The sequence below is a fragment of the Canis aureus genome, chromosome 16 (assembly GCF_053574225.1).
Source record: "Canis aureus isolate CA01 chromosome 16, VMU_Caureus_v.1.0, whole genome shotgun sequence".
Lineage (NCBI taxonomy): Eukaryota > Metazoa > Chordata > Mammalia > Carnivora > Canidae > Canis > Canis aureus.
In genome coordinates, this window is record NC_135626.1 from 10,315,767 (window position 1) to 10,338,933 (window position 23,167).

The 23,167-nt window shown below is 58.2% G+C and overlaps 1 protein-coding gene across 2 annotated transcripts in view; it reads right to left on the reverse strand.

Moving 5' to 3' along the window:
- COL5A1 (collagen type V alpha 1 chain) overlaps positions 1 to 23,167 on the reverse strand; it is a 150,506-nt gene that overhangs the window by 54,138 nt on the left and 73,201 nt on the right. For both annotated transcript variants that reach the window (XM_077851271.1, XM_077851270.1), the window contains exons 12-27: positions 20,857 to 20,931; positions 19,956 to 20,048; positions 18,547 to 18,603; positions 17,638 to 17,691; positions 17,239 to 17,292; positions 14,918 to 14,971; positions 13,650 to 13,703; positions 12,427 to 12,480; positions 10,546 to 10,590; positions 8,708 to 8,761; positions 8,182 to 8,226; positions 7,560 to 7,613; positions 7,290 to 7,334; positions 6,457 to 6,510; positions 2,328 to 2,372; positions 1,428 to 1,481 (exon numbers count right to left, since the gene is read on the reverse strand). In XM_077851271.1, the coding sequence (XP_077707397.1) occupies positions 1,428 to 1,481; positions 2,328 to 2,372; positions 6,457 to 6,510; positions 7,290 to 7,334; positions 7,560 to 7,613; positions 8,182 to 8,226; positions 8,708 to 8,761; positions 10,546 to 10,590; positions 12,427 to 12,480; positions 13,650 to 13,703; positions 14,918 to 14,971; positions 17,239 to 17,292; positions 17,638 to 17,691; positions 18,547 to 18,603; positions 19,956 to 20,048; positions 20,857 to 20,931 (891 nt within the window). The remainder of the gene's footprint in view (positions 1 to 1,427; positions 1,482 to 2,327; positions 2,373 to 6,456; positions 6,511 to 7,289; positions 7,335 to 7,559; positions 7,614 to 8,181; positions 8,227 to 8,707; positions 8,762 to 10,545; positions 10,591 to 12,426; positions 12,481 to 13,649; positions 13,704 to 14,917; positions 14,972 to 17,238; positions 17,293 to 17,637; positions 17,692 to 18,546; positions 18,604 to 19,955; positions 20,049 to 20,856; positions 20,932 to 23,167) is intronic.

Consider the following 23,167-nt stretch of genomic DNA (forward strand, 5'->3'; position numbering starts at 1 on the left):
TGGATCGCTCGTGGCGTGAATTAATTTTAATCAGATAGACAAGATAAGAGCATCCTCCATAAACATTTTAAAGCAAACACCTTTTAGCTCACAGACACAGCATTATGCAATTAGCCACGTTCAGGGCTGGCAGACACTTTTGCTATGCGACAAGAATTTGTAAAGTAAACATGCACAGAGCTCACAAAATCAGCATTTCTGCTGAACAATCATCCTTGTGAAACTCTCTAGGCATGCTTGCAAGAGCCCGCTTCCCACCTAGGGCCCCTGAGCCCCAGGAAGTCTGTCTGTGGTGGCTCGGGCCCTCAGAAGGCCATGATCCCTGGGAAATGCAGTAGGGGCCACTTGGAGCCCGGCATGGGGCACTTGGCTCAGAATACGCAGGTTTGGGTCTGAGTCCTGATGGAGGCATCGATGTCAGGCTAACTTGGGACAAATTACTGAGCACGGAGGTCGTGGGTTCTCCGCCCTCCACATCGCAGGCCAGCTGCACACTTCTGATGGGCAAGAAGGCTCCAGAACATTAAGCATGGGAAACGGTGTGGATGGGGCCCAGGTGCTGCTGGGTGTGTTCATGTGAATTCTTCAGACTGAGCTAGTGGGGTGTGCACACATGTGTATATATTTCCTTTCACATCAAGTTAAGATCATTTTGAAGGAAAGACTCCATTAGCTTCTTTTGCAAGCCCCAGAACCACCTAGAGCTTTCAGACGCCATGCCATGGTTGTTCTTGGAGAAAGCAGAGCCCCACCCGCACCCAGCACATGTACCTTCCTCAGGGCACATCCCTCTCCATATAAATGTGCCCGACACAGTCAAGAAAGTGGCATGAGTGGAGATGACATTACACAACTCAAAGTAAACACGGTTAGCTCCAGCTGAACAGCCGGGGCCTGTGTGCTGGGTATTGCTCTGGAGCTCTGCGCCCTGTTTAACCAGGTTCTGGGACGCTTTCGGCGGCAGAAACACAATTGTGGATAAATGGACATCTCCCACGAACCTCCCCTAGCCACCCAGGCAGCCTTGGTGTTCTCCAGGAGGACAGGCTCTCTCACTCTAGACGTGCAAAGGGCTCTGGAACTACTTCTCTGAGCTTCCTTGGGAAAGAGTGCCAGGCTCCTCACTGTGGCTGAGCTGTGCAGCTCTAAGGGGCTAGAAGGGAGCAGGCACCAGGTGACAACTAACACAGAGTCCCCACGGATGGACACACAGCCGCCGTCCTGCTGCCTGTGTTGTCACAGACGCACCAGAGAGACGTCCCCTGCTTGGGATCAGCCCCTCCTGGCCCCAGGTGGCCCCTGCCCCACCTGCCCAGGCCCTCTGTCCCGGGATCCCGCCTCCCCACGAGCGTGGGAGAACCAGGGCTACTGCGCCCTGCTTTCCCAACTTTGACCTCCAGGAAGTTGTGAAGCGGCCAGAATCTCACCTTGACTCCTCGAGGACCTGGATAGCCAATTGGGCCCTGGGGGCCAGGCGGACCCTGAAACCAAAGAGGAAATGCCATTAGCTCTGACTTGGGTGGGCAGGCATGGCGGTGGTGTCTGGTGCACTCCTGGGTCCTCCCCGCACAGTCAGCATGCCTGCCTTCCGCCAGCAAGCTCCCCCAGCTCTGAGCAGAGGAGACAGCCCAGATCAGCCTCCTCAGGAGACACACAGGACCTGCTCCCACTCGACCCAGCCCCGGGCAAGGCAAAAGCACAGGCTGTGTCCCATGAGGAGTAAGAACACCACGGACCAATCCAACTGTGGCCATAGCCCACCAGTCCGGGAGTGCAAGTGGGGCAGCGAGCAAGATGGGCAGAGGGCTCTGATGCTTTGGGGGGCCTGGCTGCCCTGAGAGCAGCACATTCCCAGTAGAGGCACCTTGGATGACATGGGACAGCTTCGGGCTGGGAGAAGGGGACAGGGCTGACCACCTGGGAAGGGGTGGCATTGACAGCTGAAGGGCCTCACTGACCTCTGCCCCAGCCCACCCAGCAGGTGTGGGCCTGGGGGAGCCAGGAGTAGGAAGGCAGGCATGTGGACTTTTGCCACCAACAGGGCAGCAGACAAGTCCATCCCACCTTTAAACTCCCAAGCCCTGGACCCAAAACAAACAATGGCAATGGGTCATTAGGAGCCCCTGGCCCAGGACCTGCACAATCACCCAGCTTTTGTGTGGCCAAGTGATGGCTATGCCCACACCCCTGTGTGCAGTCACCAAAGGTGTGGAGGGGTCACAAGGACCTCAAGGGGTGGAGGCCCCACTCCCCCAGGCTGGGTGCCCCGGGCACAGACACCAGAGGAAGGGCCCAGCTGCCCCCCACTCATTCCCTCCTGAACCCACCTGGCCGCCCTTCTCTCCCGGAGGACCTTCTTTGCCTGGGTGCCCCTGTCAGGAGAGAGAAGGTGGGCATTAGCTGCTGGCCGCCCCCCACAGCTGTCTCCCATCTCCTTCCCCCACACCCCCATCAGGCAGCTGGACACAGAGGTCACTCCCAGCCACGTGGGCCCAAGCCAGCCCTTCAGCCCTGACCCTCAGGGGCACCATCTATAATGTGACATCCATGGCAGGCCCAGCAACATCTCCTGTTGGCATAGAGGAGAACATTCTTGGAAGCCCACGGGTAGGATCTGGACATGATGGTGTCACTCGACTCACTAGTGCCCAGCCCACCCCCAAGCGTAGGTGAGCGGGGACGGTGACCACCAGGCATTTGCTCAACAACTCCCAGAATGAAGGATTCTGTTCCGAATGAGGACGGATGATGCGGGACCAGGGGTCTGGATATCCTGGCTTCCCAGACCAGCGAGCTACACGCTATCTGCAGGACACAGACTCTTGTGTTGGGAGACATGAGGGAAGTCAGGCTGGTGCCAGGACAGAGGCTACATCCTATCATGTGACTCGGGGTCCCTGTATGTCCCCAGGTCTTCACGTGGTTTGCCTCCCAGCCTCCCGACCAGTGCAACCTGAAAGAGAGGACCCCAGCCTCCCAGCTGGTGCAGCCTGAAGGGAGGACCTATTCCCATGATACAGGTTCGGAGCCAAGGCCCAGCAGAAATGGTGTTGTCCCCTGGGTCACTGCCCCATCTGTCCAAGCCCTGACCAATCCCAATCAGAAATGCGAGCTCTCTGACTTTTCCAACCAAGGGTGGTCACTAGAGTTTTACTTTTGAGGAAACAGAGATAATAAAAGCAGAAAGAGAAACAGTTCACTGTCTGGAAATACCCCACGGATTCCAGTAAAGAGGCCATGCGGTAGGGTGAGGATGCCGTGAGGGAAGCGTCTGACTCTAGTCCTGGTTACACCTGACCCTCTGTGTGACCTTGGTTGGGGCAGTTACTCGCCCTCTCTGGGCCTCCACTTCCTCATGTGTCAATGGCTCCTTCAGCTCGAGTGTTCTAAACGTTGAGGGCTCTATTTCTGCAACACTAGACAGCAGAATTATGGGGACCTAAATCTCATCTCTTTGAATCAGTGATTTTGTGGGTCCTCCTTTTTATTTTGATTAGTTGTGCAATTGGATTCAGTGTGGTTGCAAATGGCCTGCCCTGATGCAGAAGCAAGTGGGAGGGTATGGAAGTTCCTCTGCAGGGTGGGGTGCCCTTAGGAGGCCTCAGGGCACGGGGAGCCTGGCGGGGGCCACCTTTGAGGGAAATCAGGCACCCCACCTGCTGCTCTGGCCCAAGCGGGATGCACTGCCCACCATCCTGCCTTTCAGAAACAAGGCTCATGGGGCCAGCACCTCTTGGTGGTCGCACTGGACCCAAACAGTGCCAAGGAGAAGGTGTCCTGCCCTGGGGTGACCGGGAGGGAAGGGATCCTGCCCCCTCTCTGCCATGTGGGTTCTTTGGTTGGATTTTAGTCCAACTTCCATCGACCACAGACATGTTTCCATTAAGGAAACAAGGGCACCGGGAGGGCATCTGTGGGTGCTCAAGCCCCGGCCAAGTACACACACACACTAAGGGCAGAGCCCACATCGGCCCCTTGTGGGGAGAGCCATGCCCTCCACATGGTAACGTCCTTACTCACCTGGTGGCCACAACCACCTGCGGGTCTGCAGAGCGCTCAGAACTGCGCCCACCACGCAGCAAGCGGCCAACATGCATCCGCAATCATCATAATTTATCAGCGTTATTTGAATTGGGGCCCAATTTCTTTAGGTGCATTTTAACTTAGATGTATAGAGTGAGAGTGACTTCGTGGGAGGAAAGCTTTATAAAGCAGACTCACTAAAAATATTGGAACAGAAAAACACTGAAAGGAAATACATCAAAACAAGAGATTGATTTTTTTTTCCCCAGCACAAGGCCAGACTATCTCCCCTCCTTTCTGTGCATTTACACGTTTGCAGTACTCTGTAAAGAGCATTACTTGTATAATGGAAAAATAATAAAGCTTAAATTATGTGTATTTGATACTTTCCTGATTAAAAAAGTAATATATGTTCCCCACAGACCCTCCCTCAGGCAAGAGGAAAAGCAGAAGAAGGCCCTAATAACCTCACCGCCTGCAGCAACCCTGGCTAATTGTGTGATATGGCCCCTCTGATCCATCTTCTGCACACATACATGCTAAACTGGCATCGCGTGATGTGTTTTTAATTTAATATTGAGTGGTGGGCCTTTTCTCATGTCACGGAATACTTGCCCAAAGTCGGTTTTTACTGGCTCCGTAATATTCCTTCGAACCATAATTCACGTCTCCATCTCTCCGTCCTGAGCTCCCCAGGATGATTTAACAATGTGCTTAGGCGCGCATCTGCCCTGAAACACTCCCTCCTTCTGAAGGGCTTTAAATCAACCTTCCTTTCTGTAGCTGAAGCCAAACCCAACCAACCCGAGGGAAGGAGGAAATAAAACCCTCTCTTTAAGGATGATCAACAGTGTGCTGCCTCCATAACTAGAGTGTGTTTCAATGTCTCTATTCTTGCAAATTCACAGGAGACAACCAGTCACCCTCGGCACCTGTAGCGGGAAGCACCTGCGGTGTGCAGCCGGCACAGACACACTCAGACGGGTCTACCATGTGTTCCTGTTTCAGGTTTAAGTGCTGGTTGGGAGAAGAGAAGGGCAGAGTCCAGGAGAGGCAGCCCATGGGCCCCACAGACAGGGGTCTTACAATTTAGAAGGACATCGGACCCTTTGAGGTGCCTAGTGAGTCGGAGGAAGTGTCAGTGTGGGGACGGGGCAGGGGTGTCCCTGGAAGAAGCAGTCAGGTCAGGGAGGTGGGGGTCTACAGAGTGCCTCACCCCCGGCACCATCCCCCCGTGAGCCCCTGCAGAAGACCCACAGGGCCTCACACCAAATGCTACAGAAGATGCACAGGGGAGGGCGGGGGTTGGAGAGCAGAATGCACGCGAGGAGCCGCGCCGCCCTGCTATCAGCGGGTTGGGCCTCAGAGATGGTGTCAGGGTGGTTTTCATTTCGTTGTCATTCCATTTACTTTGCTAATTTTCCATAACAAGATGTGTTATTTTATAATCAGAAGAGGAAATTAAGTGTGAATATAAGTTAAAGAAGGTAAGCGACATGCTGTGTCCATGCTCGCAGGCTTGTGGCTGCGGGAGGCCACAGGAGGCCCAGGGCAGCTTGCACGTGGTAGGCCGGCGAGCCGTCGGCTCAGAGGAGGAATGGCAGGGACGGACGTGTGATGCCCTGGACAGAACCACACTCCACCATAAAGGGAAGAGGACGGTTGTGCCTTACACAGTCACCAATCCGCTGTCAACATACTGAGCTGCTTAGTTTTTAACGCCGTGATTAGAACAATAAAATACGCCGTGTCTGAAACAGGTAATTCAGCCAGCTTGTCCTTGGAAACAGGCTGTGTAGGCAGCATCACCTGAATCCTCTAAAAATAACCCAAATCCCCAAATCCCACCAGCAACTTGCAAAGAGGGCGATGGGCGCAGATGAATCCACACATACTTGTAACACACACTGACCCTGTGTCACCTCCCCACCCCTCCCTCCCACACAGCTCAGCCACAGATTGGACCTGTCACCGGCTCGCTATTTCGAGGCGCCACCCAATTTGGCTCCACAGCTGGGCTCACACTTTGAAAATGCGCCCGTGCTTGTGAATACCCTCCTTCTCAGTGTGGGATCGCTAAAAATACCCTCGGCACGCGCGTCGTCCTTCCCTTCAAACCAGTGGCACAGCACCCGGCTCAGAGCCCAGCCCAGCCCTCCAGGGAGTTAACAATGCAGGCTGGTTCTGGTCATGAAGCAGCACCCCCAATAAATAACTCACACTCCTATTCATGCCGTCTCCACCCCTTGATTGGAGCTCATTAGGGAAAAGTGTTCGAAGCCCAGTGACTACTGAGCAAGCAAGCTCGCAATCAGCGGGGTCTTCATTCTCGGAGGTGGGAGAGAGGAAACGAGGGGCGAGGGGGGCAGCTGCAGGCCTGGGGGACCCCCAGGGCGGGTGGCTGTGAAGGGGTGAGACGAGCAGGGTACTCACCGGGGGTCCATCGGCACCGGGCATTCCTGGCAAGCCTGGTTTCCCCAGGGGACCCTGGAACAAACCAGAGACCCCGTGAGCCCTGGGGTTGCCCCTCCACTAGGCTGCCCCACCCTCCACCTGCCTCTGAGGGCACATCTCAACTTTTCTGCTCAAAGAACATTTGTAGAAAGGGATGCTCGGAGGCACAGAAGCTTCCAGCAACCAGTGCACCCAGAGCGGGAGGACCCTCACCCTCTGCGGCTTCCTGGGCCTGCAGGCTTTGCTACAGGAGCAGAATCAGCCCGCTGAGTGATGACAAGTGCCCGGCACTCTGTGCTACTGAGAGCCACGCCTTACAAGTAGCTCTGCCCAGGCAAGCACCTGGGCTGAGCACAAGCTCTGCCTGCAGATGTATGCGTGGCCCTGGGGCTCCCCCCAGCCCCCAGGACTCAGCAGGTGCCCAGGATACACTCAGGGTTGCCTGAGTTAGCAAACACAAAACACAAGCAAACAACAAGGAAACAGATGCCCCGTTAAATGTGGATGTCAGACAGATACTCAAATTTAACTGAGTGCCCTGCGTTTCTTTTTCTTCCTAAATCTGGCAACCCTCACACACAGTCAGACAATGAGTGAATGGGTGACTGAGTGAATTTATGATCAATGAAAGGCAGAGATTCCCCCATCCCCTCAGTGCACAGCGAGCTGAGCTTCCCTCCCTAGGTGGGAGGGCCAGCATTTCTGTGGTCTCCGGCAGAGGGAGCTTCCCAGGGGCAGGAACACATCCTTCTGGCAGGAACACACCCTTCTGGCAGGTGGGGCGCCCCCCTACATTGGCACAGCCCACTCACCTTTTCCCCTGGAGGACCAATGGCACCCTGGGGGCCTGGGAGACCCTAGGAGAGGAACAGTAGAGCAGGAAAGGTCAAGGAAGTTGGCTCCCAACTCCTCCCCACCCCTTGTCCACCTCCCCCCAGCACCCTTCCCCTCATCTGCACACCAACGACTCGGTTCTAGGTCACATCCAGGCTGTAGGTCCCTTTGGCCGGGACTGGCAGCACAGGGCCCAGGACACCCCACCGAACACCTGCCCCGCCCACTGCCCGCTGCTGCTGGCTTACCTGGGCGCCTGGGTTACCCTGCTGTCCCGGGGGGCCAGGCTCTCCCTGGGGGCCCTAGAGGGAACAGAAGCAAGGGATGGGGACTCCAGGGGGCCGGCAGGAGAACAACGTACTATCACGCCCAACAGCAGTGTCAGAGGACCATGCCCAGGCAGGAGGAGGCAGGTGGCCCCACGGCAGAGGGGAACCAGGCCCTGGCACCTGCAAGGCCCTCCATGCTGACCCCGATGCCAGCAGCACTCCGTTGTCTCTGCCAGTGCAACCAGATGGCCACCAGGAAGGAGCCCGTGAAAGGAACGGACCAGAAAGTATTCCATTTGGTAGAACGTTCCGCAAAATGCACTCAAGTCCCCCAGTAGAGTCATGGGACCTATCTGTCATGGGCTTGGCTCATAGTCCACGCTCATCACCAGAGAGAGCACAGGGCAGGGAGAAGGCAGGTCCCTCTATGCCTGCGCAGCTGTGGCCTGGCTCTAGCGGCAGCAAGCATGGCCACGGGACCGTGGCTGCGAGCTCTCCCACGGCTGGCTCCGTGGGGGCCGGGGCTCAGGGCCGTGGCCTCCTCCTCGGATCCCCACCCGGTTTGTCGGCAACAGCCGGGCGGCAGACCCCCGGGACTTACCACGTTTCCTTTTGGGCCTGGTTGGCCGTCCATACCCGTTACACCCTGGATGAGATTGAAAGAAAAGCAAAAAACAAGACAGAATGCTAAAGAATTCGTGATGCTCACAGGGAGAACCCCACGTGACCCGCCTTGGCATCCTGGCCACATGTCTGGGGATGGCACACCCTCTGGGGAAGGGCAAGGGTTGATGGGCCTGGGGTCAGTGGAGCTGCCAGGCCCCAGCATCAGGCAGGGCAGGCCCAGGGAAGCCACCCACCAGGACAGAGCCCCGCCAGGACCACATGCTGCCTCCCAACAGATCTTTCACAGGAGCTGCTGCAAGGTCTCCAAAGGGGGACACAAGGCATCTGGGGCCTGTTTGTAAAGGCATGTGCCGCATGAGAAAGCAGAGAGCCCTACAGCCAGCTGGCCTCTGTCTCCATGCTCGAGGCTACACCTGCAGGAGGGCTTCCTCGACCTGGGAGCATCAGAGCCCCCCCCCCTCAACTAGCCCTGGGCAAGTGTACAAGGTGACACGCCTTACCGGAGGTCCAGGAGGGCCTGGGGGCCCCTTTGGCCCCAACAGACCACGCGGTCCCTGCAAGAGGAAAGAGCAAGGACTGTTCACACTTGGTCAAGAATCCCCACTCTGGCCCTGCCTCGTGGCAAAGCCTGCAGCCCCATTCCTCCCAGAGCCTCTGTCGCCACACAGGTGTCCACATCTCCCTGGGAGGCTTGGCCAGCACACTGTCCTCACCTGCCTCACTTCCTCACCCCACCCCAGTCTCCACCTGGGCTCTGGGAAGCAGAGGCAGGAGCCCAGAATTAACCAGTGGCTCAGAAGATCGAAGGGCACCCTCAGAGCAAGGGGAGCCTTTCAAGTCAAGGGGGCTCTTTCACCCTTGCTCAGGGCAGGTGCACACAAAAGCTCTCCCCTCAGAGGCCACAAAGATGCTCTGCTGCATGGCACACTTTTGTCCCTGTCTCATTACTGCTCCCTCTCACATCCCTCCATGCGGCTGCATGTCTGACACCAGAAGGTGGAGGGAGGACACACTGATGGGGACATGGTGACCAAATACAGAGACTAAGCACAGGGCTCAGGTTTTCTCTGGGATACCACAAGAACCCAGAGCTCAGCCTCTCCCTCTCCTGTGGCAAGGGGTACATGGGGGCACAGCCCCATGAGCAGGCCGAGGGACACAGTCTCAAGGCAGTGCCGACTCCAGCACGGATCAGGAGATTTAAAAGGTGACATAGCAGAGTCGTTGCTCACCACATGCAGGAGCCCCATCATGAACCACTCACACCCGCCTCACCTGCTGGGGGATCACCCAGCCCTTAACCAAGGCATGAGCACCCTTAATGTTGATGGACGCTCTTCAGAGGCCATGGAAGAAGAATCTTCCCCTGCTCATTGCCATGGAACTGTTCCCTTCATTATTTAAATACCTGGCCCTGTAAATGCTTTCTAGGAGTTAATAACCCAGAGGTATCGCTCAGGTGCGTGTTAGGGAGAGGACTGGGTAATGGATTCTCCTTAGGGGCTCATCAGTCATCCAGGGTATAATTTAGTCCCCAGTAAACGTGTGAGCACAACCCTGGGCTCTCTCTGTGTGCCATGTTCACAGTACGTGTCCTCAATTAACATCACTAGATGCATATGGCCACAGCGACGTGGACAACAAAATGAGACATTCGAAAAGTAACCATGGTGTTCTTTGTCACCAATGAAGGTGACCCTCTACTTGGGTAGAGGTCGGCTTGGGGAAAAAAGCCGTTTGATGCCATGGCAGAGCCACCCTGATGGAAGGCTCCATTTCTGGGATGTGTAGACATGAGAAGGGATGGCAAACTGTCTGATCAGTCCCTGCAACTGCCCCTGGACATGTGCCTGGTGTGCTCTGGGTGTCTACCATGCCTGCAGCCTGGACACCACCACGATGGCCCCAGATACCCACCACAGTGGCGCTGACTCCCCTTGTGATGGCCCTGGCCTCCCACCATGATGACCCTGGACACCCCCATGATGACCCTGAACACTTACCATGATGGCTCTGGACTCCCACCATGATGACCCCAGACTCCCACCATGATGACCCCGGACACCCACCATGATAGCCCTGGACACCCACCATGCCTGCAGCCTGGAGTCCCAATCACAGCCCTTCCAGCCTCAGCTTCTTCCTCTGTGGAAGGTCATATCTGCCCTACTAGCCTTTCCAATGTGCTCTTTTTCCTTCCTCGAGAATCCCCCAGATGTGTCTGTCCCAAGGCTGACCCCCCTCTAATCTACACTCTGGGTCGGTCCCTGCTTCTGCCCTGCCTGGCCTCCTTGGGCAGCCCATCTCCATGCTGAGACAGAACCCGATCAAGACTTACAGGTTCCCCAGGCAGTCCTCTGGGCCCAACTTCTCCGTCATCACCCTGTTGGGGAGAAAAGAGGCAAGATTTTAGGGACAAGTTCTAGAAGCCCAGACAGAGAGACAATGTTCCCTGAGGCTGTGCAGAAGGATGCTTTGTCCTGGGGCCACTTCAGCCTATGCCAGATTTACCAGCCCTGGGACCTGCTGGGAAGGCCTGAATGTCCTCACTCCCATAAAGCTGCAGGGAAAAGGTGGGATCTGGGGCCCTGGGACACTCTGCTCAGGATGGTACAAACCACAGTTCCAATGAGGAAAAAGCTGCACAGGAGGAGTCATGGGAGCAAAGATTTGGTTACCTTGATGGGGAAGGACAGGAGTGAATAATGGAGGGATGAAAGCTAGAAAGAGATGGAAAATAGGACAGGGTGGTGGGGAGGAGGGAGGGGGAGAGAGAGGAGATGACAGGTGATAGGGAAGGAGGGAGGGAGGGGGAGGGGAGAGACAGGGAAGGGAGGGAGGGGGGATGACAGGTGTTAGGGAAGGAGCGGGGAGGGCCAAGGGAGGAAGAGAGGGGGAGGGGAGAGAGGGAAGGGAGAGAGGGAGGGAGGGGGGAGAGAAGAGGGGTAAATGACAGACTGGAACACAAGTGACAGAGCTGAGGTGGGAAGGAGTGAGAGACGGTCACCAGATCCCCTGGGCCAACCCCAAGGTACCCTAACCTCTCTGCCAGGGCCCTAAACACAGCTGGGGGAGGAACCAAGATGAGTCTTTTCCTTCTGGCTGGAGAAGGAAATGCTGCTGAGGCTCCACTGGTCCCAGGTCAGGAGCTGCTTGTCAGTACTCTGCTGCTCTCGATCAACACACTGCTCCCTTCTCCTCACCACACACACACACACACACACACACACGAGCGCCTACACACAGCCAGGCCTGCACGGGTGGATACTGTGCATGCACATGCAGTCATAAGTACCCTGCACACTCACACACAAGCACATACACTATGTATCCACACACACACACACACACCTCCTCTGATTCGAGAGGTGCAGACACCCAGAAGGACCCTCCCCTCCTTTCTCATGGTGCAGTGAGCTGCGCGGGGGCCCAGATAGGAGAAGGTGCCCTGACAAGACCAATCTGAGAGCTGGTGGCCACCAGGGCCTGGCCTTCCTATGCCTCACCTGCTCCTCTTATTCACAGGGCTTCAAACTTTTTCCTCAAAACACCCCTAATACCTGGGACACAATGTAAGTGACTGGGGTGTATGGGGGGCTTAACCACTCCCATGCTCCTCTGCCTCAGGATAACTGTGCTTTGGTCTGACACTGAGCCTGCAGCCCCAGGAAGACACACCTGACAGACATGGGGACTCTGCAGAGCCCCCGGGGGAGGCCCAGCTCCAGGCATGGTCCAAACTCGGGCACAGCATCGTTCCCCACTGCACACACCCAGCCAGCTGCCCAACCAGCCTCCAGACCAAGGATGGTCTGTCCCAGACTCTCCACCCACCCCCCAGATCTCCGGGCTCCGCCACCCCCCCCGCCTACCCCCGGACCATGAGACAAGCTGAGACCCTGAGCTCATGACCTCTCCTGACACCCCTCCTCCATGGTGACCTGGGCATCTGCCTCCCTGAAGGGCCCTCTTTCTGCGACCAGTGGCAAGTGAAAGCAGATCCAGGACGCCATGCAGCACAGGACCAACAGTCAAGCTACAAATTTTCACCTGCTTTATCTCAGAAGTGGCGTGTGGCCTGTCCCCACATCCCATGGCTTTGCCCTCCACAACCCCTCCTCCCCTAGCCTCATGCCTGGTGGCCAAATGCATAGCTACTGGCGTTTCCCAGTGGTTTCTAGCCCAGACCCCCCGAGGGGGCAGACAGGAGGGTACATACCCGTTCTCCATCGTCTCCTGGAGGTCCCGGTGGCCCAGAAGGACCAGGGTCACCCTGAGAAGTCAAGAGGGGTCAGCGTCAAGCACTCGGGAGCAGCCGCACATGACGGTCCCAAATGCCCATCCATCTTCCTGTGATTCTGACACTGGATATCCTGAGACCATGGAGACTCTGGGGCCACAGGAGGCCATTTGGGAGACTGGTGTGGGGAGGCCAGTTTGCTGGACTGGCTCTAGTAGGGCCGGGCAGATCCACGGACATGGAGCACCCTGGGACCTCAGGACACGGCAGCGGGGCCTGAGCAACCCTTGCCTGCTTCTCTATGGGAAGCAAGAATACCCCCAGCCCACTGGATCCCCCAAGAAAGAGCTACCACCCTGGACAGCCAGTGTCCTAAGGGTTAGCACCAGCCCACCTCCCACCCCTGGCCACTTCAGGCCTCACACACAGCTGGTGCTCAATGAATGCACATCCGTGGATCCCACTGGCCCCAACGTGGTGGCTGTCTGTGTCCAGTCCCCATGTCATGGTTGGATACTGTGGACAACGCAGCTTTGGTACATTACTGCAGCCCTCTCTCAACGCCCCACGGGACGTGATGGCTAAACCCCCTGACACAGCCAACAAACGTGTGTGTGCATGCGTGTACACACACGCACATGTGTCCGCTACGTGCTGAAGTATAGAAGAGACATGGTCTGCTTCTCACAGGGCAGGGAAGGGAGAAAATGTCCGATGAGTGGCACGAGGCCATCACACGGAGAGAGACCGGTGCTGCCGGCCACAGCATGTGGCCCGCCCTTGTCACTGCACCACGTGGGTCATGCCCAGCTGCCCCAAGTCACCACTGATGCTGCAAAGGGTCCTTGGCAGCTTAGAAATCACTTCACCGAGAGCATGACAGGCCCCGTTTATCAGGCAGCGGGCGTCTCTGAGGAAGGCTCCCCCCTCGCCCATCAGCACCACCAGGGTGCCAGGCCTGCCGGGCTCTTCCATCAGAAGCCACAGAGAAGAAACCAGCTTCCTCTGGGCTGACCTCCCACCAACAAAGGCATCATGTCAGCACTGGTTTCCACTCCCCCACCCTGGAGTCTCCTTAGTGACCCCCTAGACCAGAGGGCACGCAGCCCCACGCCAGAGCCCTCCAGCTGTCTAGAAATAACATCCACTGTGTGGACTCCACCGGGACCTCTGTACCAGGGACACTCCGACAGGACACTTACCCGGTGGCCCTTCTCTCCCGGCAGTCCAGCCAGGCCATCGAAGCCACGGTCACCCTGCAAGAGGGACAGAGAGGCTGCTCAGAGACCATGCCATGCACACAGCTCAGCTGCTGTCCCTCGGCCACGGCTCAGGCAGTGTCAGTGCACCCCGGGCCCCAGGAACTTCACATGTGGTGACCACCGGCCTCCACACACCATGTGTTCCACTGCCTTGGATCCAGGTTCCCAGGCTCTTTTCCCCACAAACACCAACAAAGGTCAGAAACACAGAGGTGACTTTTGTCCTTGGGCCACAGACTCTGAGTCTTGCTGGCCAAGTGACCACGGCAGCACCTCCACGTGTGCCTGTCCTGTTTGCCACTACACCCTCAGCGCACATACTACCCAGCAGATGGGCCGGCACTACCCTGGCTCCCTGGCCACCCTGCCCTATCTCATGGCCATCGCAAAACCATGTGGGGTGAGGCTGAGCACAGGCTAGTTCAGGTCGGTTGGAAGAAGACCATGGTCTACTGGGAGTGACCCAAGAAGCCTTTCTTCCATCCTGCCACCCCGGGGATGTGAGACCAGAGCCTCATGTGAGCTCAGGATGCACAGGGAGCATCTGAGCTTGTCCGCACCAGTTACAGCATGAACAGGTGTCTCGGACACCCAGCAGGGTTGGTAACCCATCTCCACCCAGTCCAGGTGACCATCCACAGCATGGTGTGCTCCCTGGGGAAGCAAGCCTTTCTTCTGGCACCACACACTGCCCAGGACAGCTCTCCCAGAGCCAAGATACGAGCCCTGCAGTGACCCATATGCAGTGTCTACTCGCTCCCTGCAATGAGGGGCAGACATCCCAAAACTGGACAAGAGGACCCCCTGCCCTGCGCACTTGGCATTCCTGTGTTGACCCCCATGTGGGATCCTGTTGCCTGTCCATGGTTTCCATAGCTGGGATGCCCCCTGCCCCCCTACATTCACCACTCTCTTGAAAGGAGCAAATTTGCCCCCTAAGCAAACCAGCTGCAGTTGTCACACCTGCTTGTGACACTCACCCCACCAGCCCAGTCAGTCCTCATGCCAACACATCAGAAAGACGGATCCATGCAGAGCCTTCCTCACCCCCCAGGTCCCCTCCCCAGATGAGCATGAATGTCATTAGTCATTACTTGTGACCAAAATTACATCCACCATGTAACCAACACGTTGGCCACGTCACCAGCATGACAACAGTGATGGCGGCCATGGTCCCAGAACACAGGGAGGTGGTGAGTGTAGCCTACCTTGGGGCCAGTTTGTCCGGGCATCCCTCTGGCTCCGTCACTCCCAGCTCGGCCCTGGAACACAGGAGGCAAGCTGTCATGGGGACTGGTGAGTGGTGGCTTCCGGTGAGGCTAAGCTGAGCCACATAGCCCCATGTGGCCAGGCTGGCCGGGAGGACCCAGGCCTGGGGTCCTGGGGCTGCTCCATGCCTCTTGATATGGTTCCAGTCCTCCTGGGCCTTGCCATCTGAAGTGCCAGATAGAGGTAATACTACCTGCCTCTCTGTGTTTGGGGGTAAGACCATGTGGCAGGAGGGCAGCCAGGCAACGCTGTCCATCCGCCCATGGGCCTGGGAGTCTGGGGGTCTGTGGCTCTCGAGAGATCATGCCTCAGCCGCAATACGCAGCCCACTTCCCTTCCTCCATCCAGAAGCCAGACTGCTGGCTGGAGAGTCTCAGAAAGCAAGCACCTAGGATTAGTCCAAGTGACTACGAAAGAACTTGTCTCACGAAAGCCACACAGCTGCCCACTGTGAGCAAGACGCTGCATCCATGGAGGCTGCTCCTGGGACTGTTACCTCCAGGTATTTCCAGCAAACTGCCAGGGACAAGCCCACAGGCCCCACCTGGCCGGCCACAAGGATGAAGGGCAGGCCCCAGGGTCACCCCAATAGAGCCCCGCCAGGTTTGAGGCCACCTGGCCAGGGACAGGGACTCAGCCAGGTGCCAACTCACTAATGAGCAATGTCAGCTAGCCGAGTGTGAAGGGCTGAGTCAGATCAATACCCGCTCTCCTCCCCGTGTCCCGTGAGCCCCTGGTCAAACGAGGCTGTCACTGGGCCGCTCACCACCAAGCACAGAGAAAGTTTGGAAAATGGGGGCGACAGGGCAGCAGCAGAGAAGGAAAGAAGCCAGGGACCAGGGTGGACCCCAAGGAGATGGTCTGTCTTCCTCGGGGTTAAAGGTTATGTGGAGCTGCCAGGGATGAAACGTCACCTCAGGAAAGGTGCCCAGGCAACGCAGCTCCAGGGCAAAATGCAGAAGCCAAGCCAGGAGAACGGGGTTGGGTGGGGGGACCAATGAGGGCGGGTGGGGGGCGCCACAGGTATGCACACACTCAGAAACCAAAGGAGGCTTCCTGGCAGGACACGCGGCTGCTCCCACGGTCACAGCCAGGGCTCCAGCCAGAGAAGCAGCCAGGCCAGTGCAGCCCCTCCGGCTTCCTGCCACCTCTCCTCCTGCAGACAGGGTGCTCTCACCCCGGGCCGAGGAACCCCGTCAGCTGTGGGAGGACCGGCTCTCCGCCTTCCCCGCCCCTCCGTCCCTCTGTCACCCTCCTGCCTGCCCAGGAACCATCCCCAGGGGACACAGGACACAAAGCATTTACAGAGACTCACAGAAACCTTTAATGAAATAAAACCTTTTCTGGAATCGGATCCAAGATGAACCCCTGGCTGTCACCCAAGAGTCCCCAAATCTGGCATCAGCAGGCTGTGTGGAGATGTGGGTCCCACCCTGCCTGGGGCCTGCATCCCCCACGCATCGGAACCCATGTCCTGACAGCTACACGAGCACGATGCCCCCATCACTCTGGCTCATGACTACTGTCAGCCTCCCCCCCCCCCCCCGAGGAGCCCTGTCCACCTGCACACTGTCCAAGCAAAGGGGCATGGGCAGCCCCAAGGGACAGCCGGACAAGGACACCCTAGGAACAAGCCCTCTCTTCCCCCTAGAAGCCTCCTCTGGCTGGAAAGACCCACTCAGTAGAGCATGACATGAGCCCATCAGATTCTCCCTGGCTGGTCTGGATGGGGATCATTAATTCATACTAACCTGTAAACGCACACCCTGTTCAGCAGCCACAGTCACATGGAAACAAACTAGTTCCATTCAGTAGACCCCCTGCCTACCAAAGTCGTCGGGGGTCCAGATATCCACTGGGCCATTTTCCCCCCAGACCAAGGCCATTTCTGGGGAAACGAGGCCACCCCATGGAAGTAAGGTCCACCCATCACTCTGTCTTCTCCACACTTGCTCCCAAAGGGCCCAGGAACTTGCCTCCATGAAAATGTTTGATAAATAAAATTAAGGTGCTCAGGATGGAGGCCAGAGGCCAGAGCAGCAGAGGCGGGCAAGCCGTACCAGCCCCAGGATGCAGAGCACCTGTGGTGTAGCTCCCATCCTGGGGAAGGGTGTTGGACCTTGAAAATAGCTGCCCTCAGAGGAGAGTGGAGAATCCAGGCTTTAGGCCTCAGGCCTGGCACCGGAGGCACCAGCAGACCCACCACAGACCCCCACCCCCCAGCGTGACCCAGCTGCTGTCCCCGAGCCGCTAAACTCACCCTTCTTCCAGGCTTTCCGGCGGGGCCAGGCGGGCCCTGCACACCTCGGGGACCCTGTCAGGAATCAGAGACAGCACAGGGTCAGGCTGCGTCCATGTTCCTCAGAGGAAAGAGCAGAGCCTGGTCCCATGCTCAGCAAGCCGGCAGAGGCGGCTCACAAGCAGCTCCGGGCAGGGCACAGGACCTGCTGCCCGAGTGAGAGCCCAACAGGGCACAGCCAGCCTGGTCCCCGCAGCTATTTCTGCCACACGCCCACATGCGGCATATGCTGCACAAAACCATGACAGTTCCCACCGGCTTCCTTGAGAAAATGCAGCGCTGTGTCCCCCATTCTGGTGGCCACCACCTCTGATGCCCAGGAGGTGCCCCTCCAAGCAGCAAGGGCAGGTGCCTACATACCTGAGGCCCCATGTCTCCCGGCTCGCCCTTCAGACCTCCACTGCCCGGAGGGCCCTAGGGAGACAGGGTCTGGGTTAAGGAATGCACATCACACAGACCCCAGGGAGGGGGTCGCCCCATGGGGCAGGGCGCCTGCTGAGAACCCACAGAGCTCTCAGCCCCCGGAGCCCAGCCTGCCTGCCCTGGACAGAGCCCGAGGGATGAGCAGTTAACTGCCCAGTTACGCGGATGTGTTCTTGGTTTTAAACAAAATGGTCAGTGGAGCGTATGGTATGAGGACCACGAAGCCCTCACAAGCATTTGTCTCTCTATCTCTAGAACAATGACTGGGGTCCGTCACAGCCCCCGGCTCAGGGCAATGCGTGGGCATCGCCAGGCCATGATGGGGCAGGAGCAGCCCTGAGCCAGCACAGACAGGGAAGGGCAGAGAGCCAAGTCCACCCCAGGGAACGGGGGTCGGGGGGCGCATTTAAATCCTCCATTTCCCTGCAAACTGCAAAGGCCACCCGCACTCCCTAGGGACCTCGTCTGCTGACCCTGAGTGTGCCTGGGCACACACACACCACACAGCTTGTGCAGCTGGGGAGGGGGCGGCGCAAGGAATCCCAGATCTGCCCCCGAAGTACTCCCAACTTTGGAAACATGATTGTAAAGGATGAAGACAGTCAGAAAGAAAGGCTTGGGGCTCCCTAGGTCAAGGACAGAGCAGGTGTGGTAGGCTTCCCAGCACCCTGGCCACCACAGCCTCCCACCCCACCCATACCCGGGGCCCCAGTGCCCACTGGGGTGCCGCTGATAGAATCAGTGCTTGATAGGAGCTTGAAGTGTGCCCTCTCTGGATGAGCTGGGAGCCCAAAGGATGCCCCAGCCCTCACCACACTCCCCCACTCTTTCCCACCAAGGACTCACCATGGGGCCCGGTCTCCCTGTAAGACCCATTGGGCCAGCCGGCCCCCGCAGTGCCAGCTGCAAGAGAAAACGGGGCAGGCTGAGAAACAGCTGGTGCTAGCAGGGGAGCCTCCTCCGGGCAGGGAAGGCCCAACGTGGGTGTCTGCAGGAGGGGGGTGGATGGAGCTCCAGAAACCCAGGACCAAGGCTGAGGGGGAGGTGGGGGTAGAACCCGGGGGTGGGGTGCCCCCCTGTGGGGACCATCACTCCACCCCCTGGGTGCCGACCTCTTCCTTCCTCCCCAGCCAGCACCGACACCCTTGTGCACTCATGTTCAACATCAGCACCACACTTCCCCCCACCCCAGAGACACGTCCGGCACCCTCCAGCAGCTGGGGAAAGTTCTGGGGGCCCTCCGTGGGTAAAACAAGTAAGTCCCGGAACAGCGAGCTGTTGGAGCCACCGTCACCTGCAGACCTCACATGGATACCTTCCTAGGGCACCCCTGACCGCCACCTGTCCTGTCCCACCCAGGGCCCGGCTCTGGGGCCCAGCTCCCACGTACCCCAGCCCAGCCCAGCCCAATCCCCCTTCCTGAAGGATCTCCTCTGCTCAGTTCTTCTGGCACTCAGTTCCCTACCCCCCAGCCCCTGCACGGTGCCATTTTCATTTTGGAAAAGATTTGTTTGCATTATAAAATCTTGTAAGCCCATCATCCATTTGGCTTCAATTAAAGCACTCAGATTAAAAGGCCAGCCGGGCAGGCCCAGCCAGTAAATCCAGCCGCAGGCGATGGGGTTCGTCACGCACGGCACTGCGTTGCATCACGCGGATGCTTTATTCCACGGCAACAGCTCAATACTCAAGCCATCCTGTAATTATCCATACGTTCTGATCATTAACATCACCTCCGCTGCGCCAGAGCCACATAAATATTGTCCAACAAGGGATTATTCAGAAGCGTCCTGAGTTGCCCCATTAGAGGCAATGCTCCACGGAAGGATCACCCACCACCCATCCCACAGAACCGGGGTTTGCTCTTGTCATCTGCAGTCTCCAATCTGAAGCATCATCCATGAAAACCTCGGCTCACTACTCGGCTGATTTACAGAGTGGAGCAGTCAGGGAGCAAACACTCCTTGGGAGCCCCAGGGGCTCTGACTCAGCCCCACTCCCTGCAGCGAGCCACTTCCAGGTCTCTCCATCCCTGGAGCCCCATGGGGAACAGCAGGTGGCCCCTGCACATCCATATCCAGGAGCCTGGTCCTTCAGCATGGACGAGCCCTGAGACACCTCCCTGCCCCTTCCCAAGGCTAGCCTGGGTTCCCAGCTAGACAAGCGCATGTCCCCTCAGCATCCTGATCTCTCAGAGTTGAGCACACACACCCCTCCCTGGACCCCAGGGCACCAGGGAGGCAGGGACCACTTACCCTAGCCTGCTGCAGAATTGCTTGAGCCTGGGACTCCTGAGCCGACACCATGGGACCTTTGGAGCCGGCATCGCCACCCCCTCCGAAGCGGAACTGTGGGTGTTAAGTCAGAAGGTCAACGGAGGCACTGATGAGGGTGCCCACGCTGGACCCCAGCCCCTGAGGTGACAGCAGAGCCTTGGGGGAGTCTGGTTGGACAGCATCTGGCGCCGGGCCCCTCCTGGGACATACAGCCCTAGCCCCACCTGCCAGCCTCAGCCCTGGGGCCACCTGGACACCTGCCCCAAGTCTGGGAAAAACTTCCTGGCTTCTGCAGCACCTCACTCTGCAACCCTGCAGCCCCTAGCTCTTGCAAGAAAGAGCCAAGGGCCCAGTGCAAATGCCTGCAGCGGGGAGGCCTAGCCAGGAAGGTCCTGGCTTCACACGGGGTCTCCCCAAGCTATGCCCAGCCTCCTGGGCAGCACCGGGTCACCAGCCAGAAGACTGATGTCCAAGTGCCAGCAAGTGCCACACACTTGCCCTCCTGGGCCTGGGCTCCTAGTAAAGGAGATGACACCACAAGGTCAAGGGCAGGTCAGGCACAAGGTGGGACTGGCCGGTAGCATGCTCACAAGGAGGTCGCAGTGGAGACGGACAGATGCCACTCAGCTTCCTTGCAGGGCCAGACTTCCCGCCTGTTAGACAGGACAGCCCTGGGCGCCTGCAGAGAGCTGGAGGCCTCAACCAACCAGGGTCCATTCCAGAGGAGCCTATTTCTACAAGATGGCTGGCCCACATCAGAGTGACTCCATGGCAAGGGATGGCCCCCTCGGACCCAGAGCTCAGGGCCCCCTTTCCACCACATCTCGAGCCCTGAGCCCACCCACCCCAGCCGCCCACCCCCACAATGAAGGATACTCACAGGCAGCATGAGCATGGTTCCGGGAGGGCCAGGCAGCCCATCAGCCCCAGGAAGGCCTGGGCGTCCAGGGGGACCCTGTGGACAGAGGACCCAAGGCAGCTGGGTGAGAATGCAACAGGGATGGACCAGGGCTATGTCCAGACAAGGAGGTCAGAGCTGCAGCTCACGAGGAAAGTTAGGAGGCAAGCACAGAAAAGCAAGACCCCATGGCGTGGAATGTTCCAGAAGCCAAGTGCAGGGAAGGGAGGGGCACTGGCCATGGGCTGAGGATGAGGAAAGGCTTCTAGGGGGAAAGGGATGAGGACAAAGGGGCTCTTAGCTGAACCCAGAGGGATCTGCAGGAGCAGAGAGGAGGGAGACTGCAATCCGGGGACTGCAGGGACAGAGGTGACTCCAGGACTAGTGTAGCAGACCAAGCCAGGGCCTCTACCATCCAGGAATGTGTCCTCCAGGCCTGCATGCCAGCAGGTGAGGCCGCCCCCTGGCCCCCAAGGCCCATGTCCTCCACCTGCCAGTGAGGTGCCCTTTGTGACCCAGCCCCCACCGACGCTGCATGTGGTCACTTGGACAGGAGGCGGTCTAAGCGTCCGCTTGCTGGACAGACGCGAGGAACGTGCACAGGACACACACCCCTCTCGAGCAAGTTCAAGAGTCCATGTGCATGGAGATGACACCATGGCCCCCACAGACCCCATCAATCTGGTCTGAGGCAGGATCCAGGCAGACACCCCTTGCAGAGTCTCCGGACTGACCCTGGCCCTCGCGGGACTCTACAAATGTAAAACGAGTATGACACTCTATCTTCAAAAAAAACCCAAAACATTCTATGAGCATGGCTCCTTCATAGATCCCGGCAGACTCCCACCAGCCTGGGGTGCAGATTTGCTCTGCACACAGATGGAGGCTTGACTCCCTCTTCCGGATGGAAAGGGACCCCCACGAGCCATACCCCACGACAAGCCATGGTGTTGGGTCCAGCACTCTGCACCAAGCTCGGCCGCGCTCCGGCAAGAGCGCCCACAGCAGCGGTGCGATGCTCCAGGCGGGGGAGACAGATCAGGTCCCGGTTCCCAGACAAGACGGAGAATCTGCGGCTCTCGGGGAACGATCCCAGAGGACCCAGAACAGTCCACGCCTGAACAAACACCTGCTTCTCTCTTCTCTGGTTATTTTACTGTAGACGCACTCCTTGCTCTCATGAGCTGTTGTATAACACGATTTATACAAAATGCAAAGGGAAAGCTCCCTCTCCTCCCCGCAGGAGGACCCAGCCCTGGAGCTCTGCACCTGTAGGGACAGCGGGCAGCACGCACGATGGCTGGCGACACAGAGCGCGCCCACAGGTCTCCGCGGCAAGGGCCTCGGGGGATGCCTCTCCTTCGCCAGGAGGTCACCCCCTCCAACCCGCCCCCCCCCCCCAGCACCCCGTCCTGCAATCTGCTCTTTCTCTTCCCTGCCCACTACGGCCTATTATGAACTTGGCCTCATTCTGTTTAACAGCTGTAGAGTTTCCCACGCACGAGGGGCTCGTCTTTGCCCCCGCCTGCCCTCTGAGGGCACGTCCTGTGGTGGGGGCCATGCGAACAGCTGTCTCAGGGAAGTCCTTGCAAGCAGAACCTCTGTGTCAAGGAACTGCTCACGGGCACGGCCCTTGCCTTGGCCATATCGGAAAAAATCCTCAGAAGATGAGAAGTAGGTATGGAAAAGAAAACATCGGGAACAAGTTTTCCTCTTGGAAACCTAGGTGCTGCCCGCTGCTGAGTCTTAAGCCTGGGAGTTGGTCCCAAATCAAACCCCAACTTCAGGTGTTAGAGTCCATGTCTCCCAAGGAACAGACGCCGTCCCTGTGTGTCTCCATGGTTTGCGTGCACCCGTGTGGCACTGGAAGCTGGGACACGCGGGGGGCGGCCCCTTGTCCACCTTCCGCTCCCAAAGACCCTCCTGCTGTGTGTCCTCCCTCCCTGCTCTTTCGGAGCCACAATGCTGGGCCTGCAGCCCCGCTCAGGCTGGGAAGGCCCTGGAAGGCACCCTCTCCACCACAACCAGAGCGATGCCAAGGGACGAGAGTCTCCCTCCCTGCAGAATCGGATGCACGTCTACCCAGCTGGGCGGCAGCGGCAAGGGAGGCCCACCCCATCTGTGACCTGCCTTGGGAGCTCAGGCACAGAGATGCCTGGCTGCGGTGGGGGGTGGGGGGAGTACATGTGAGCAACCAGCTGTTGGGGGTTGAACGGTGGCCCCATAAGAGGTCCTGACACCCCGGAGCCCTCAGGGAGAGGGGAGAGCAGACCTGCACGCCCATCCCCAGGAG